The sequence below is a fragment of the Lithobates pipiens genome, unplaced genomic scaffold (assembly GCF_037356315.1).
Source record: "Lithobates pipiens isolate NorthernLeopardFrog02 unplaced genomic scaffold, aLitPip1_a1.2 Scaffold_13, whole genome shotgun sequence".
NCBI lineage: Eukaryota > Metazoa > Chordata > Amphibia > Anura > Ranidae > Lithobates > Lithobates pipiens.
The window spans coordinates 227,758,845-227,774,857 of record NW_027507718.1 but is presented as its reverse complement, the minus strand read 5'-3'; the positions used below and the strand labels follow the sequence as shown (position 1 = coordinate 227,774,857).

Genomic DNA, 16,013 nt, shown 5'->3' with positions numbered 1-16,013 from the left:
AGACTTATTGAAAGTATGTTCTTTACTATATTATGTTTTTCTGATTTTCTCCTTGATGACCGAGCCAATTTAACTCTGTAGGAAGCATATCGTCATAAGCAGTGCTAGTTTAAGGAGGACTGCAGTAAGCATGCAGTTGGGAACAGGTAAAAATATATGGTGGTGTTACAATCTTTAATTTTTTTATTTTTGCTACCCTCCTAATGCATAGTACACACAATATTAAAATTGAATGAAAAATACCGCTTGGGGGAATTGTCTGACCAATCCGATTGTTGGTAGACAGCTTTTGACAGCCTTGACAGTTCACCCGAAAGTATCCAAAAGGAGAAGCATGAAATGTTTTCTTGTGAGATAACAGAATGAATGCTTTTTGTTTTAATCAGTACAGTATTTCTGTAAAAAAAAAAAAAAAATCTCATGAACAAGACCACACATGCTCAGAAATGAAAGAATACTTCACATCATCGTGGGAACTTGTATTCTGTCGTACAAGAATTTTTATAACGCTAGTAACTTTGTTTTCGATATGAGACTAGCATACAAAAAAGATTGTGTGTGTACGAGGCTTAACATTAATATATTCTCCAGAATTTCTTATCCTGTCACCATATTTTTGGTAGTATTTCTGAAGCCATAAGGGCCGTACACACAGGCTGAGTATCGGGCAATATCGGCCGGTTCATTAGAAACCTGATGACATGCAGCAGGTCCGATAGAAGCCAGCCGACCGCCCGCCTTCTGTCAAAGGGCATGACCGAAAAAAAGGCTGCCAATTGGCATCCGGTCAGCGCTGTCAGCCAAGGGCTGAGGGGGCAGGGTGTCCCCCTTTCAAAACACAATAGCTCAGGGGGTAGAGCTCTGTACTAGCTAGTTGGTACATAATCTCCTCCTTAGCTCTACAGATCCTCCTTCCCTTTTTGTTATATATATTTTTTTTATATATATTTATCCCTTTTGGGTTTGAATGAAAAAAAAACTAATTGTCTGCTTTCACACTGAGGAGTTTTTCACATGCTTTTGTGTTAAAAAAAAAAAAAAAAAAAAAAACTGCCTGAAAAGCTCAAGAAAAATTCTTGCCTATTTTTTGGATGACCAAAAACTCATCTTCTCTTAGAAAGCCATGAAGAATGTGGCAAAAAAAAAAAAAACACACCCACGATGCGTTTTTGGTATGGTCTTTGAGTCACATGCCCTTTTTAAAAAAAAAAAAAAACGCACCACAAACGCAGCATAATCTCATAAACATTTTTGCACTGAATCCCTTGATTGCCCCTGCTGTTAACAACCCCTTCCCTGCCAGTGTCATTAGTACAATGACGGTGCATATTTTTTCACTGGTCTCTTGTGCCCAAAAAAGTGTCTCAATTTGTCTGCCGCAATGTTGCAGTCCTGCTAGAAGTCGCTGATCGCTGCCATTACTAGTAAAAAAAATACATTTATATAAAAACATCCCATAGTTTGTAGACACTATAACTTTTGTGCAAACTAGTCAATATGCGCTTATTAGGATTTTTTTTTTTCTACCAAAAACATGTAGCAGAATACATATTGCCCTAAATTCATGAAGAAATTTGTTTAATAAAAAAATAAATAATTTTTTTTTGTGTTTTATAGCGCATAAAATAAAAAACACAGAGGTGATCAAATGCCACCAAAATAAAGCTCTATTTGTGGGGGAAAAAAAGCATACATTTTATTTGGGTAGAGCGTTGCGCAGTGCCATATAGCAAAAAATGTCCTGGTCAGGAAGGGGGTAAATCCTTCTGGAGCTAAAGTGGTTAAAAACCTCATGTCTAGCCTCCTGCCTTTTTGAACAGTGTATTGGAAAGGTGGTTTTTCTCCTTCTCTAATACTACTGAGTGTACTAATAAGAAAAGTTGTATCCTGTATAACCCAAATCTACTTTTCCCTTTTCACCTCAACTCTACTACCACATTAGCGAACATAAAATTTGTCTTATTTTATCTCCTGCTTTATCACATACACACCTTCTGATCACATTGCTTGTGTTTATTGTAACCTTGTTTTAGTTAACTGTCAAACGTTACCTCCACATTCTCCTACAAGAGGGTGGATGAGATGGGGGTTATTGCGAAGGAAGGTGGTGGGTTGAGAGTATGGAAAAAGAGATGGTGAAGAGAAATGTTAATGGAGGAAAAGGCAATAGATATACTAATGCTTTACGTTGCTATGGAGTCTTTAGTAAACGTTTGCCAAATGTCTAAGTTTGCATTAATTTGCAATTGTCTTTTAGTGTTGAATGAGTTAAGGGTAATCTTTACCTTTCTTTAACATGTTTCAACTTGCCATGCTCTGGAAGGGTTTTTGTTCCCTTATTTTCCTTTCTACACTCCTGTGAGAACACATTCTTAAAATTCCTTTATGCTGCACAGCGGCTGATTATGAGCTTTAACGGCAACCCCTAGTGAGGACGCCAAATTATCATTACAATTGGTGGATAAATCCCCTATGGCTTGGGATACACTAGTCTTTCAGTTTATTACTACCTTGAGTGTAGACAAGAATATACACTACAAACGGTAATGCCAAAATTGACCGGTCTGGTTTATTTATTAAAAATGTAAAAATGCTACAGACTGAAAAGTTACCCCAGAAATATGAGCTGGTGATAAGACAGCTAACAGGGTTGGTAATGTCTTCTTTATACACATTTAGAATAACCTAATTCAAGGTGCTAGGGACTCTTAGACTTGCACCTATAGTCAGATGAAGGAAAACTTCACGCAAGCGCAATAGATCTGGCGAGGCAGCTCCCGTACCCCAAGGCTTACCTTGATGGCCACCCAATGGTAGCTTAAACCATAGAATTACAGGAAGGAGTGCCAGACCAAAATTGGAAAAGAGGGTCCAAGGTCATTTTACTTGTTGGTAAAAAGTTGCTGTATAAAAACAACCCTTGTGTTTTGGGGGAAATCATCATGGTTCAACACAGGATAAAACTTGAATGAACTCTGTGACTTCACAGATCTATAATAAAGCCAGTTCTTAACTTGACAGCAGTTGAGCACCAATGAAGCTTAATTTTCTGTGTCTTGTCAATATGCATTTTAGCAAATTCTAGCCTGGCTTGTTTATGCTTTTTCAACAGTGAGGTCCTCCTGGGTCTATTTCCTTTGAGCCTACTGTTGCTCAAAAAGTGATGGGTGTAGCGATCAGACACCGATTTTACTTTGACCTTGGAGTTCACCTTTTATATCGCGTTTTCCTTACTTTGTCTACCATTTGCACTATCCTTCTGTTAAATCTGTGAATGGGTTTTCTTCTATTATGTGCTCCATACCCATGGACCTTTAGAATTCTTAATTATATTTGCAACTGTATTGACCAATTCCAAGCTTCTTGGAAATGTTTCTCTGTGCCGGTCTACAATTTTTTTATTTTTTATATATATATATACATACATACATACATACATACATATTTTTTTTTTTTTTTTTTTTTTCTTATTGCCTCAGACCACTGTCTGTCTCCCTTGCTTTCTCTGGTCTATGTTCAGTGTGGTGTACACCATTATACCAAACAGCAGAGTAACTACTTTTCTCCATTTAAATAGGCTGATTGAAGACCTATGGTACTTAATACAAAAAATAGTTATGATCCAATTATTAAGCTTTTCTAGGGGTACCAACAAATGTGTCCAGGCATCGTTAGAATATCTGTGTACAATAAGCAATAATTGACCTCTTTTCACACTTTCCTGGCTTTAAGCCTAGTACACATGGGTCGAATGTCGGGCGGCATCGGCTGGTTCAATAGAAACCGGCCAACATTCGGCAGCCTTCTGTTGAAGGGGCATGAAAGAAAAAGGTCTACCAATCAGTGCCTTCAGCCAATGGCTGAGCGTGCTTACCAGAGTGTTGTGATAGTGGGACGGCCCTCCAGGCAGAACACAATAGCACTGCATGGGGAGATCGCTGTACGAACGTCGGATACAGGCAGTCTCCTAGTTACAAACATCTGACTTGCAAATGACTCCTACTTGCAAATGAACGGAGACAACGGGAAGTGAGAGGAAATCTACCCCTAGGAATGGAAATTCCCTCCTGTAAGAGTTATGGGGAAAAAGGTACCTCCACTGATGCTTTACCACCAAGGCTTCTTTCCACAACAACCCAAAATTTTCAAAGTCAAATTATTGGGACAGAAAGTGAGGTGAAATCTTCTGAACAGGGGCACAGACCGCAAAACAAATGTTACAGGGGTGATAAGCCTTCCCTATGTTATCCAAAAAGCTTAACGTTTTTTGTCCGGAGCTACACTTAAAAAAATGTACGCATTCCGACTTGCAAACATTCAACTTAAGAACAAACCTACAGACCCTATCTTGTTTGTAACCCTTTAGTTAGTACAGCGGCTCCTCCTGAGCTGTCAGGTTATTTTTTACGTTTAGCCCTGCAGGTTTGAACTAAACAAAAAACTACTAGTGTGCATTAGGCTTTAGTCTATGACCTACCAAAGGCATGCAGGTATACCTATCACAATTGCTTTTAATTTCATCGCTTTTCAGCAGGATAGAGGCATTATTTCAGTGAGCTGTAAAGCCCGGTACATACTGAGGGTCTTTTTTTTTTTTCATTCGACGAACAGGTCCAACCCACTGTACTAACTATACTACGATCTCCCCTGCTGAGCTGTTGTGTTCTGACGGGGGTCCCTCGCCAGAACACTCCGGTCAGTGCTCCCCGCCATTAGAGCACTGAGCGCGAGTTGGTCGGCTGCTGGTTTTCCCTTTTTTTTTTTTTTTTTTTTTTTTTTTTTATTATTATTTATTTATTTTTCTTTACCGCTCGACCTTCGGCTTGTGTGTTTCAGGGTTTAGGCAGACCATAGATGATTAGATTTTCTTTCCTTCAACCACAGCTTAGATCACAGGGCCAGTCATGCTTTGAAAGATCCCAACCACATGGCCGGGATCCACCCCGATGCCTGGACCAGCAGCTGGCTTAAGCCTCTTGGCGAGCTGCTCCCACCACCTCCACAGCGCGCCACTTGAGGCGGTTACTGACAGTCACAGGCTCTCTGTTCACTGAGGGCTGAGAATCCGATGCTGCATCTATCCCCCGCTGGCACGAAGGCTGAGAACCGAGCGATCAAAGACCGCTGTTCGCTCGGTTCTCCGTCTTGGAGCCGATGGGGGAAGGATAATGCATCCATCTATGTGAGTATACATCTTTATTTTAAAAAGCCCATACATACTTCTCATTAAAGGGTAGTGACCACTTTGTCAGCATCTGTACAATCCTGTTGTTTTTGCGAGTTTGTAAAAGGGGAAAATTTTGCACAAATCTTTAGCCAGTAATAACTATTAGAACCTTGAATACACAACAGATATTGTTTTCCATAGAAGCATTAACTTTTTTTTTTATTAGCAATGTCATTCTGTTCATTTTCAGATCTGTTCAGGTCTCCTAGTACGTTGCAGATTCTGGGATCCATTATGCTTGCTAATTGAGAAATGAGAAACAGTCGCTAGTAGTTCATTGTAGCGGAGAGCCGGAATAAACATTATCTGTCCTCCACCCCCTATTTCCCTCAGTCTGGTATAATAGATGACACATTGCCTGGTTAATGGTAGAGAGCAGAGCGGCACGCAGTAAGAGAGGTGGGGGGAGTGGAGTGGCGTATTGTTTAGTTTGGGATGTAATCTCTGCGTTGCTCAGCAACCAGCTCATGGAGATGGGAGTGGACTGCAGTTGCTTCTAGCAACCGTTGTTTGCAGAGCAACAATCCAGGGGAGAGCAAACAGAGCCAAGCAAGGCAGGCCGTGCTTTACACATGGAGCATCTGCATCTGTTTTTCTGCTGATTAAACATAGTCTGACTTGCACTCTCCGGCACTTAGCTGTAAACTCTGCGCTCTCTCTCTCTCTCTCTATTTATACAGGCTTATTTATATAGCTGTCTGCAGCCACGGCACAGACTTGAAATATATAGATTTTCTCGTAGTGCAAAAAAATCATTGGGAATGATTGTGTATAACTGAAGAGTTGAAATCATCCCACAGCAGTTTAAATGATAAAGTAGCCTGAAATTGAAAGACTGTGTTCTTGTTCAGTCCTTTTTTTAATTTTTTTTTATTCTCCACTTTAGCCTCAAGAACAATTCTTGGGGATCACAAACCTGTACTATGTAATAAATCAAGGGAGTTCCCTCCCATTTCTAAGCAGATATCATGAAAATGGACAGACTGCAGTGACGCATACTGTAGCTAGACATTCATGTCGGGAATAGTGACTAAGAATAAAAGTGATTATTTATTTTTATTTTTTTAGTTGTCTTTTAGCACAAAAGGATCCTATTTTGATAAAAAAAGTGATTTTAATAGCTATGTTTTCTGGTTTCTTACACAGGCATCAGCATGCAAAGTTCAGACAGTGGCTCAGATTCTGCGACCTCAGTCGCTCTACGGACGTCTGCATCAGCCCAGGCACCTGTAGTTCAGCCGGTACCAGCTTCCCAGCAGGTAATACATTCCCTATTGATTTGAGGTTGATCATCGAAGGTCTACAGTGATAGGACATTAGCCAGGACAACATTATAGATTAGATGCAACCCTAGATTTGGGTCAAAAGAACTGTCAAAAGAACTGTAAAAGGAACTGGCTTTCCTAACCTGATTAAAAAATTTATTATTTGAGACTTCTTGCTAAATCCATTTCAAAATAATTAGCAATATTTATGTGTACCCACATGACTGTCGTAGCTGTTTGGACGTAATTGAAGATCCTTGGTGTGCTGGTGTACATCTACATTATAGTACTGTAACTTTTCCCCCGAGCTTTATGCTGTAGTTAAAAGGAATTTCAGTGAAAAAAATTCCTGCGTAGTAGCTTGGAGGGTTATCCATTCATGCAGCTCCTATATTTCATGACCACAACCAGTTTTATTTTTATTATTATTATATTGTTATTATTAATAATAATAATATTAATAATAATAATAATATAAATATATATAATCTGTTTTATTTTTTATCATTTTAGAAGCACCCTCTTCTGGCATTGGGGCTTGAACATAAAATAATAAAATACAGCCCATCTCTATGACCTACTGGTGGGAAACCATCCAGGGGTCTATTGCAGGCAAAGGTTCCATCTATGCAAAAAAGAGGAAACAAAACTCCTAACCATATGTTTGAATGTATCCATTAAGCTTAGTATACAGTTTTTGGCCTTGTATCCTGTGGTGCTTATCGGTCTTTGGCATTATGTACTGAGCTTCCCGTTCTAACTTCTGTGAGGCCTATGAGGCTTCTGGCAGTGGCTTCCCATCCCACCTCTGTAGCATAAACATGTACGCTCAGCCAAGTCAGACGTGGAGGCAGTTTGTTAATTTCTGAACATTGGACCACCCTCTAATGCAGGGGTGTCAAACTCTGTTTCATCATGGGTCGCATCAGCATTATGGTTGCCCTCAAAGGGCCTGTTGTATCTGTAAGGCTAGATGTCAAGAGCTCCTCCCACCATCCCTTCCATCAGAGCACCCCTTACTTTGTGCTGCTGCCAGGAGGAAACTGGGGACAGAGCTAGGAAGCAGAAAGTGCAGAGGAGGGCTGGAGTCAGCTGAATGCTTAAACTGGGGGAGGCAGAGATGAGGGGCTGTAAAAGTGGTTTTGGCTTACTCTTTTCTGCCAACTGCTCAGGAGAGGGGTGCCACTCTGCAGGAGAGGTTACCAGGGCCAAATTCATCCCGCAGGCCTTGTGTTTGACACATTTGCGCTAATCTGTAGACTGGTCTAACAGAACTAATGCCCCTTCCTGTGGGCTTAACCAGTATTTAAATACTTTACCTTTTCCTAAAGCCTAGTACACACAGGCCAAATATTGGGCGATATCGGCTGGTTCAGTAGAAACCTGCCAACGTTTCGGCCTTTGATTACGGCAGCAGGTCGATCAGAAGCCGGCTGAACATTGAAGGGGCATGACCAGAAAAGTTCCGCCGACCAGCACTCAGACAATGGCTGAGAGTGCTGACTGGTGTGTTCTGGCGTGTTGGCCATCCACCCGTCAGGACATAATAGCTCAGTGGGGGAGCTCGCTGAACTAACTTTGGATTGTTAGTGCAGGATCTTACTCCCGAGCTCTTCTGGGCTTGTTTGTGTTTTTTTTTTTTTTTCCTCGAAAATTACTGTGTACTAGGCTTTAGTTGACCCGTAATTGGTAGATTTGTATTGTATGGCTGCCATCTGCGTAAATAGAAATACTTATTTAAGTGTCTTATTGCCTTTGTAGAAGTAAAATGGTCTTTGGCCATCTCTACTTTTCTGTTAATCACTTTTTCCTTCCAGAGGAGCTTGTCTCAGTCATCTGGCTCTGCTCCCAAAGGGGCACATGGTCAAGGTGTGCAAAGAGCTCACCAGATACAGCAGCAGGTAACAGGCCTCAGATGGTCTAAGCATGGAGTCTGGCTGCTACTAATCATACTGCCTGCCTGTCTTATATAAAGTATCCAAAGTCCCGCTAGCACGCTTACCACAGTTTGCACTGACAATTTATGTATTTTTGTGCTCATTACCCCTGTTTTCTTGTTTTATAAAAAAAATAAAAAAAGCATTGAAGCCACAAGCTATTAAAGCTGATTTATCACAATTGGGGATGAGCTCAGGCGTGTTCGCATTGGACCACATGCTGAGCCCGCCAGGAAGTCGGTGCAGCACTGCGCTAATCACAGGCAGTGAGCCATTTCCCGATCTCTGCAGCCGCACATCGGGGCAATGTCTAACTGCCTGTGATTAGCACAGCGCTGCGCTGACTTCCTGCTGGGCTCAGTGCATGGTCCAGTGCGAACACGCCTGAGCTCATCCCTAATCACAATGTCCCTCTTCTAGTCTAAAATAGTCAAAAAGATGTTTTAAAGTCCCAGCTTTTAATAACCGCCTCTAAAAGTAATTAAACGAGTCTTTGTGCAGGGGCAAAATGGTAAAGTTCTGTTGTGGTGACTGAATTTCTACCAGTGTGGATTTTGGACAATGGCATCTAAATGCTTTTATAGACCTGATTGCAGGTTAAATGTACGTAATTAGTGGGGTGCTTACAACATCCTTATGTACTCTCAGTACACATTATGCTGGTGTAAATACATTCTTTGCTGAAAATTAAAACTTTTGTCAAGCCCAAAGTCTAGTTTAAATCCAGCCAAAAGTATGAACAGGGTTTAGAAATTCGGTCATCATTTAACGCAAAACTAAACCCTTCTGTTTGCTTCTAAATCTCTATCGTGACCTTATCTCCAGAGGTATGCCTTAAAGTGGTGTAAATAGTTGCATATACCCAGTGAAGTGACTGGCCTCAGGTGATACACTAATGAAACAAGTCCTCCTGCATAATTTGTACCTGTTTATCTTAGGCCGCGTACACACGCGGGGACTGTTCGCCCAACTTTGTTCGTCAAACAGTTTGAGCGGACAGTCCGCTCAAAATTAGCATGGACGGACTTGGCCACACACGACGAACGAACAGTCCGCTGAAACTTGCGCGAATTGACGTGAACGGCACGTACGACGGGACTAGAAATACGACGTCCTATACACTGCAATGCAACCTTCGCCGTGTAAATCCTTTCTGAGCATGCGCGGAACTTAGTTTGACGAACAAGCCTACACACGGGCGGACTGTCCGCTCAAACCAAGTTTCAGCGGACAGTTTTACGGAATTTCCGAAAAACTTTGTTCGTCAGACTGTCCGCTGAAACTGTCCGCTGAAGCCCACACACGAGCGGACTGTCCGCCGAAACACTGTTCAGCGGACAAAGTTGAGCGAACAGTCCCCGCGTGTGTACGCGGCCTTAGTCTTCTCTTCTATACAGCTGTTCGAAGTGCAGAATTCATAAAGATTGTCTGAGTTGGCAGAGAGCTAACGAACTCTGCAGAGCTCAGCGAGGAGAGTTTGGAGAGCTGATTGCAGGGAAGGGACATACCCCTTCACACAGGAACAGAACTGAGGCTGTCAGCTGGAGTTCCCTCCCTTCACCATTTTTACCTTGCTGTCAGGAAATAATTATCAGAAGTTATTTGCGCAGATAGCAGAGGACCAAAGCGGCAGACAGAACTCTAACACTTAGGGGTTTATTTACTAAAGCTAGAGTGCAAAAGTAGCCACGTTTCTGCATCGAAACCAATCCGCTTCTAACCTCGGCTTGTTAAATTAAGCTTTGGAAATAAACCTGGAAGCTAATTGGTTTATATGCAGGACTGTGACTAATTTTGCACTCTAGCTTTAGTACAGTGTTTCTCAACCAGGGTTCCATGCCGTGTTAATTTTGTCGACTAATTTAATACCATTTTAGTCTACTACAATATGACTAAAATACGACTAAAACTAAATTGAAATTTGACATCAAAATTAACAGTGGTCTGTAGCGCATGTTTATACCTCAATACCATAAATAACACATTCGATTTTTGACTCCAGCACTGTATGAGTTTGGAAATTGTAAAGAAATGCTTCAATAATGCATTACAATTTAACTACACTTTTTTAGATTTTAGATGACTAAATGAGTTTGTCAATTAAACTGTCCTGGAGATTTAGTCGACTAAATACGACTAAACCAATTGCAGAAGACTAAAATGGGACTAAAACTGAATCGAAATTTGCTGCCAAAATTAACACTGGTTCTATGACACCCTAGGGTTCCTCCAGAGGTTGCTAGGGGTTCCTTGAGCTATGAGCAATTTCTGCCTGTCAGATAAGTTCCCATTGATCTTTTTAGCTATCTGTAAGGGGGTAATTTCTCCCCACGATCCCAATTTCTCCCCATGATGGAAGGCGCATTCTACTCACTGACAGTCACACTAATGTATCATGAGTTATAGATCTAGTCATTTTGTAGCAGGGGTTCCCACAGACCGGAAAGTTATTTCAAGGGTTCCTCTGTGTTGAGAGTCTGCTTTAGTAAATCAACCCCTTGGTGCTCTTAATTGAAGCAAGTAAATAGTGGGGTAAATTTTTTTTAAAACTGTAATGCAAAATCTGGTGCAGTTCTGCATAGGAACCAATCAGATTTCAGGTGGTGGTTTTAATGTAATCTAACAAACTGAGGTTAGAAGCCGATTGGCTATCGTGCACACCTGCACCAAATTTTTCACTCTACAGTTTTTTAACCCCCACTATGTCTATGGTTTACAACCACTTTAAATGCAGCATACACCTCACTTGTGCTAGCAGGCAGAATGCAAAAGAAAAACCCTGCAGAAAACCATCTTGGGGTTGACAGTCAACTTCTTAACAAACATTTCTAGTTTTAAATAAATTGCTGGCTTTAGTACTATAAGTGCTCGCTCACACCTGAACATGGTCCACACGCGTTTCCTGCACCGCGCTCCAAACGCACTGGGTGTGCAATCTGCTGCGAGTGTCAGATTCTTAACGACATCCCAAACCCAGACCGCAAACCCCGGGGAATTTGCCTGCACAAAATTGCATGATACTGCAGTGCTATATGATCCAGTTGCAGTGCACTCACTACTTTTAGTGCGATTTCAACCCATTCAAATGAATGGGCTGAAAATCATATCACACTGAATAGCAAGGGAATGTGGAGAGTGTTCTGTGCAATTCTGGTGTGAACTGGCTGTAAAATCCAAATTAAACCTCATATGGGACCCTTGCCAGATCATTGTTTTAGCATTTCAATTTCTCCACAAAGATGTCCCCACTTCAGGTAGACAGTGCTGCAACGCCGGCCCTCGGAGGTTTGACCTCCTTCCCCCACCCCCTGGCCAGTAAGAAAGCGCAGCACTCTTCGTGCATGCACAGTGGAGGACAGCTGTGAAGCTGAAAGGCTTTACTGCCAGTTTACCTTAACGCGAATGGCGGTGGCAGCACCCGAAAGGTGATCCAAAAATCGATTGGGGTGCCGACATCGTGGGAACCCTGGACAGGTAGGTGTCCTAATATTAAGTCAGCAGCTACTTTTTAAATTTTGTGTTGCAGTAATGCAACGCGGGTTATATGCTTCAGCACATTAGTGTCATTCATTTTTAATAGTACATAAATGCATTAAGGGAATGCATGTACATTTTGTGCATTGTGGTGTGCTTTTCTTCCCCTTTTTTTTTTTTTTTTTTTTTTTTGACACTTTAGTTTAGTGCATTGGTTGCCTGTTCATTTGAATAGGCTGTCTTAATGCAATGCACCAGGGTGTGAGTGACACCTCATTGCACAGGAATTACCTTATAGCTATGATGCAATGCATATGAATTTTCTGTTTAACAATAATATTGCTGTTTTGAATGCTTTAACCTTAAAATTGTTTTACCATGCAAACCTTAAGCTCACAGGGGAGAAATGGGCTGCTTCTAACATTACAACCTTATCCAATTGCATGACTTTGTTCTATTGCATGTGTCTATCTTATGTATTTCCTAATGAAATCTATAAAATGTTTTTGTTTTTTTGTGTCAAAAGGTGTCAATGGCAACACTATAATAGTTATTATATATAAATATTATAATATAATTTTTTTTTTTGGCTTTAAAAAAAAGTGTCTGAAAACTTCCTGCTATGGGCAACTGTAAAATCTCCTCTTTGGTATGATTTTTCATACATGAACCCCTATGAGTCCTGGGGACAGAGTGTTGCCCAGTTAGGAAATACAACTTTATAAAACATCCTAATTTGTATTGATCCATTTTTTTTTATAATGCCTTAGTTTTAAGTAGGCTCCCTCTGATCATAAATGTTAATCTTCTTTTAACAGGTTCAGACTGTTCAGCATGTCTATCCAGCACAGGTGCAGTACGTTGAAGGAGACACTGTGTACGCCAATGGAGCAATGTGAGTCAAATGTGTGGGTGGTTTTAAATTTTTAATTTTTTTTTTCTTATAACCTATAGAAGCTGATAGAGCAGATCAAGTTAAAATTATGCATGATGATTTGTCAGTTTTAGAAATTCACGATAATTGAAAAAGGGAGGTTGTCTATGCCAATTTTCAGTTACGCTAATATGTTTGATTCATTAAAAGCTAAGTTTTCCAGAAAAAAGCATATGAAGTCGATGAGTCTTCGCAGATGTTAGGCCGGCCACAGACTGAGTGAATTTCTTTCCTGTAACCGCGGGTTGCAGGAAAGAAACTTGCTTGCTTTCCCCATCAACACAGGCAGTGTTGACAAGGGGAATCCCGCTTGCTGAGCCAGTGACTATTGCTTGTGGCTGTAACAGCTGCTAGCAATAATTGCACTTAAAATACAACAGGGTGGTTGTACATTCAGCCTGCCCATACATGATTTGAATCTCCGGCAGTTCAGTATTCGAACTGTGTATGGTTTGTAAAATATTAATTCCATTTGTCATACCTGTAGGCCATTTAGACCCCCTGATAGCCAGGCTGAAAAACTTCCATCATTGGCTGGACTTGTGGTTGTTTTTTTGCAACCTCACCTACTATGTAGCTATGTATTTTGGTGTTTGCGCCTGTAAAGCTGAGAGTGCGCTTCCAACAGTTATGTCCTAGCAATAAGGCAGGTTGTGCGGATTGCTAACTAGAAGATATCTAGAAAGACTTGTGACTGGTATGACAATAAAATGTGAACCTTTTTCAAAGCTTCACAGTTTAAGATCTACTAAAGTTCCGTGGCTGCATAGACCTTTTTTATTTTCATTTTTTACAGATTTTCTCCTACCCTTTTCTGCCAAAATCAATACTCTTCAATTTAATGTGCATGATGATTAAAAGCGGTAGTAAACCCAACCTGTGCCATTTCCACCATATCAAGCTTTCCCATCTAGTGAACTTGTTGCTCTGTGTAAAACGCTTCCTACCTTATTCCTTTCTGTGTAATCTCTCCTTTTTCTAATCAATGACGTAATCGGCGCATGCACAGTTAGACCCATTTTTCCGGCAGGCTCTTCTTACCGGGAGAAATGGTGTTTACTTGCCAGGGCTACGTCATTTCCTTTACCTGACGTCATCTCTCCCGCGAGACTATTTCCCATTCACAAGCTGAAACTCAACCCGGTAGCAAGCGTTTGGCTTGAGAAGTACTGCGCACACCTGAGATTAAGGGCGTAAGTAAGAACAGTATTGAACACAGAAGACAGAAGTCAGCATGGCAGCGGATGCAAAAGGGCTTTATCAAATGTTATATTTTCACTATGCGGTGCTTTCATTTAAAGTAACTTGATGAACTTCATTCTGTGTATTTTCGTGTAGAAGTATGAGTGTTTACTACCGCTTTAATAAAGCAGTGTGGGGTGCAGTGCTCTGCAGTAACCAATATTGTGTTTATTTTTTACCTTGATGGATACGCCCAGTGGTGTTCGTTGTGTATATCCTGTACAATGAAACAAGTATTTGTTGAAAAGTCTTTGTGAGGGTACTTGTCTCATTTATTTTATTTTTTTTATCTGTAAATGTTTTCATTTGGATTTTTTTTTTTTTTTATTTGCACAGACGGACAACCTATTCCTACAATGCAGAAGCTCAGATATATGCTCCCAGTAGTGTTGCCTCATATTTTGATTCCCAGGGTGGAGGTGCCCAAGTGACCACTGTAGTTTCTACTCCCACTGCCATTCCTTCCCACAGTATGGTGGGCATCGCCATGGATGTGGGTGGGAGCCAAATCATCTCTAGCTCTGGAGCATACCTGATCCATGGTGGCCTAGATAATTCTCGCCATTCTTTGTCTCATACATCACGTTCTTCTCCTGCCACGGTACGTATAGAACATCTACACTGGTATTTCGTCTGTTATCGGCTTTGCTTATAGTTGGCGTTTAAAATGCTAAAGGTACCTTGGCATAAGAAAAGGTTAAAAATTCTGCCAGGTTTTAATTGCTAAAAAAGGCACAAAAATTGCCTTTTTTTTTTTTTTTTTTTTGCGTTACTATAGAAACTAGTATAACGCTACTATATACTATAGAAACCAGCGTAATGTTTCGGGAACATGATGGTCATATTTCTCAAGGTGACCTACAGAATGGTGCTATACTGTGTCATCTTGAGAAAGGGGACTACCTTGTCCCCGAAATACTACAATGCTTTATTATAATTTACTATTCCTGTTATGGTTGGCAGCAAGTAAAATCTTACAGGAGCACAAAACGGCGTAAGAAACATTTCATATTTTTTGCTTTCGTTTTTAAAACATCTATCAGGTTTAAATTCCTGTTTTGGGTTTCCTTCATCGGGAGATTATACTCCCTCAGTTTTGGCCCCAGTGACCGTAATTACCAGGGCAGGTAATAAACAATATTATACATCTATCCAACTCTGTATATGCAAAAAAAAAAAAAGTTTTAGCTGAAGTTGAATTTAGAAAATATAATCCATCACACTTCTGCTTATATCATAATGTACCCTGCATGAACCTGCAACTGACTGTCCACATCACTGGCTAGTTTCATATAGAAGATGTGTAGCAGTCCTAAACATGATAGTCCTGGAATTTTTCACTCGAATGGGATTTCATATGTGGTTTGGTTAGTGTCAGCTTGTCTATGTCTTCAAGCTTATGATTGCAAATTTTAAATGGAATGGCCCACCCAAAACTGCTTTGTGTTGTAGATGTTGACAGCTTGGGGGGTTTGTAAAGTCACTGTACGGCTTTACATGTACCCTCTCCGGTTTAGATTGCCATTAACAATGGTGTAAGTGTTTGTTTAAATGAAAAAGGCTAAATACCTTTTTTAAAGGTGTGCAATTGCGTACTCCCCCCTCTGCTGGTCTTCCCCGATCTATGGAGAGAAGCGGGAGGGACTGAGATTCTCCATTTGACAGCAGTTGGCCAGCACAGGGGACCACATGACTGCACAGTGGCGGTGTGGGAAAAAGTATTTCCCTCTTCTTTTTAAATAATCATACACTATTGTTGATGCCAACCTTAACCAGAGGGGGTACATGTATTTCTGCTGTACATTGCAGCTGAATAGCGGCAGGAGGGGCGGGAAAGAGCCTCTCTCTCACGCTGATGGGGAGGGAGAGGGGGAGACTTTAGAGCAGAGCAGTGGGATCACCGAGGCATATAACCTAACCACAGTAATCGTGGA

At 40.9% G+C, this 16,013-nt stretch overlaps 1 protein-coding gene across 2 annotated transcripts in view; it reads left to right on the top strand.

Moving 5' to 3' along the window:
* Window positions 1-16,013, top strand: part of RFX2 (regulatory factor X2) — a 65,919-nt gene that overhangs the window by 24,290 nt on the left and 25,616 nt on the right. Inside the window, exons 2-5 of one of the 2 annotated variants that reach the window (XM_077476298.1) lie at window positions 6,374-6,486; window positions 8,310-8,393; window positions 12,722-12,798; window positions 14,416-14,680. In XM_077476298.1, coding sequence (XP_077332424.1) covers window positions 6,382-6,486; window positions 8,310-8,393; window positions 12,722-12,798; window positions 14,416-14,680 — 531 coding nt within the window. In that variant the 5' untranslated portion in view covers window positions 6,374-6,381. The remainder of the gene's footprint in view (window positions 1-6,373; window positions 6,487-8,309; window positions 8,394-12,721; window positions 12,799-14,415; window positions 14,681-16,013) is intronic. The other variant, XM_077476297.1, reaches the window with a different exon arrangement.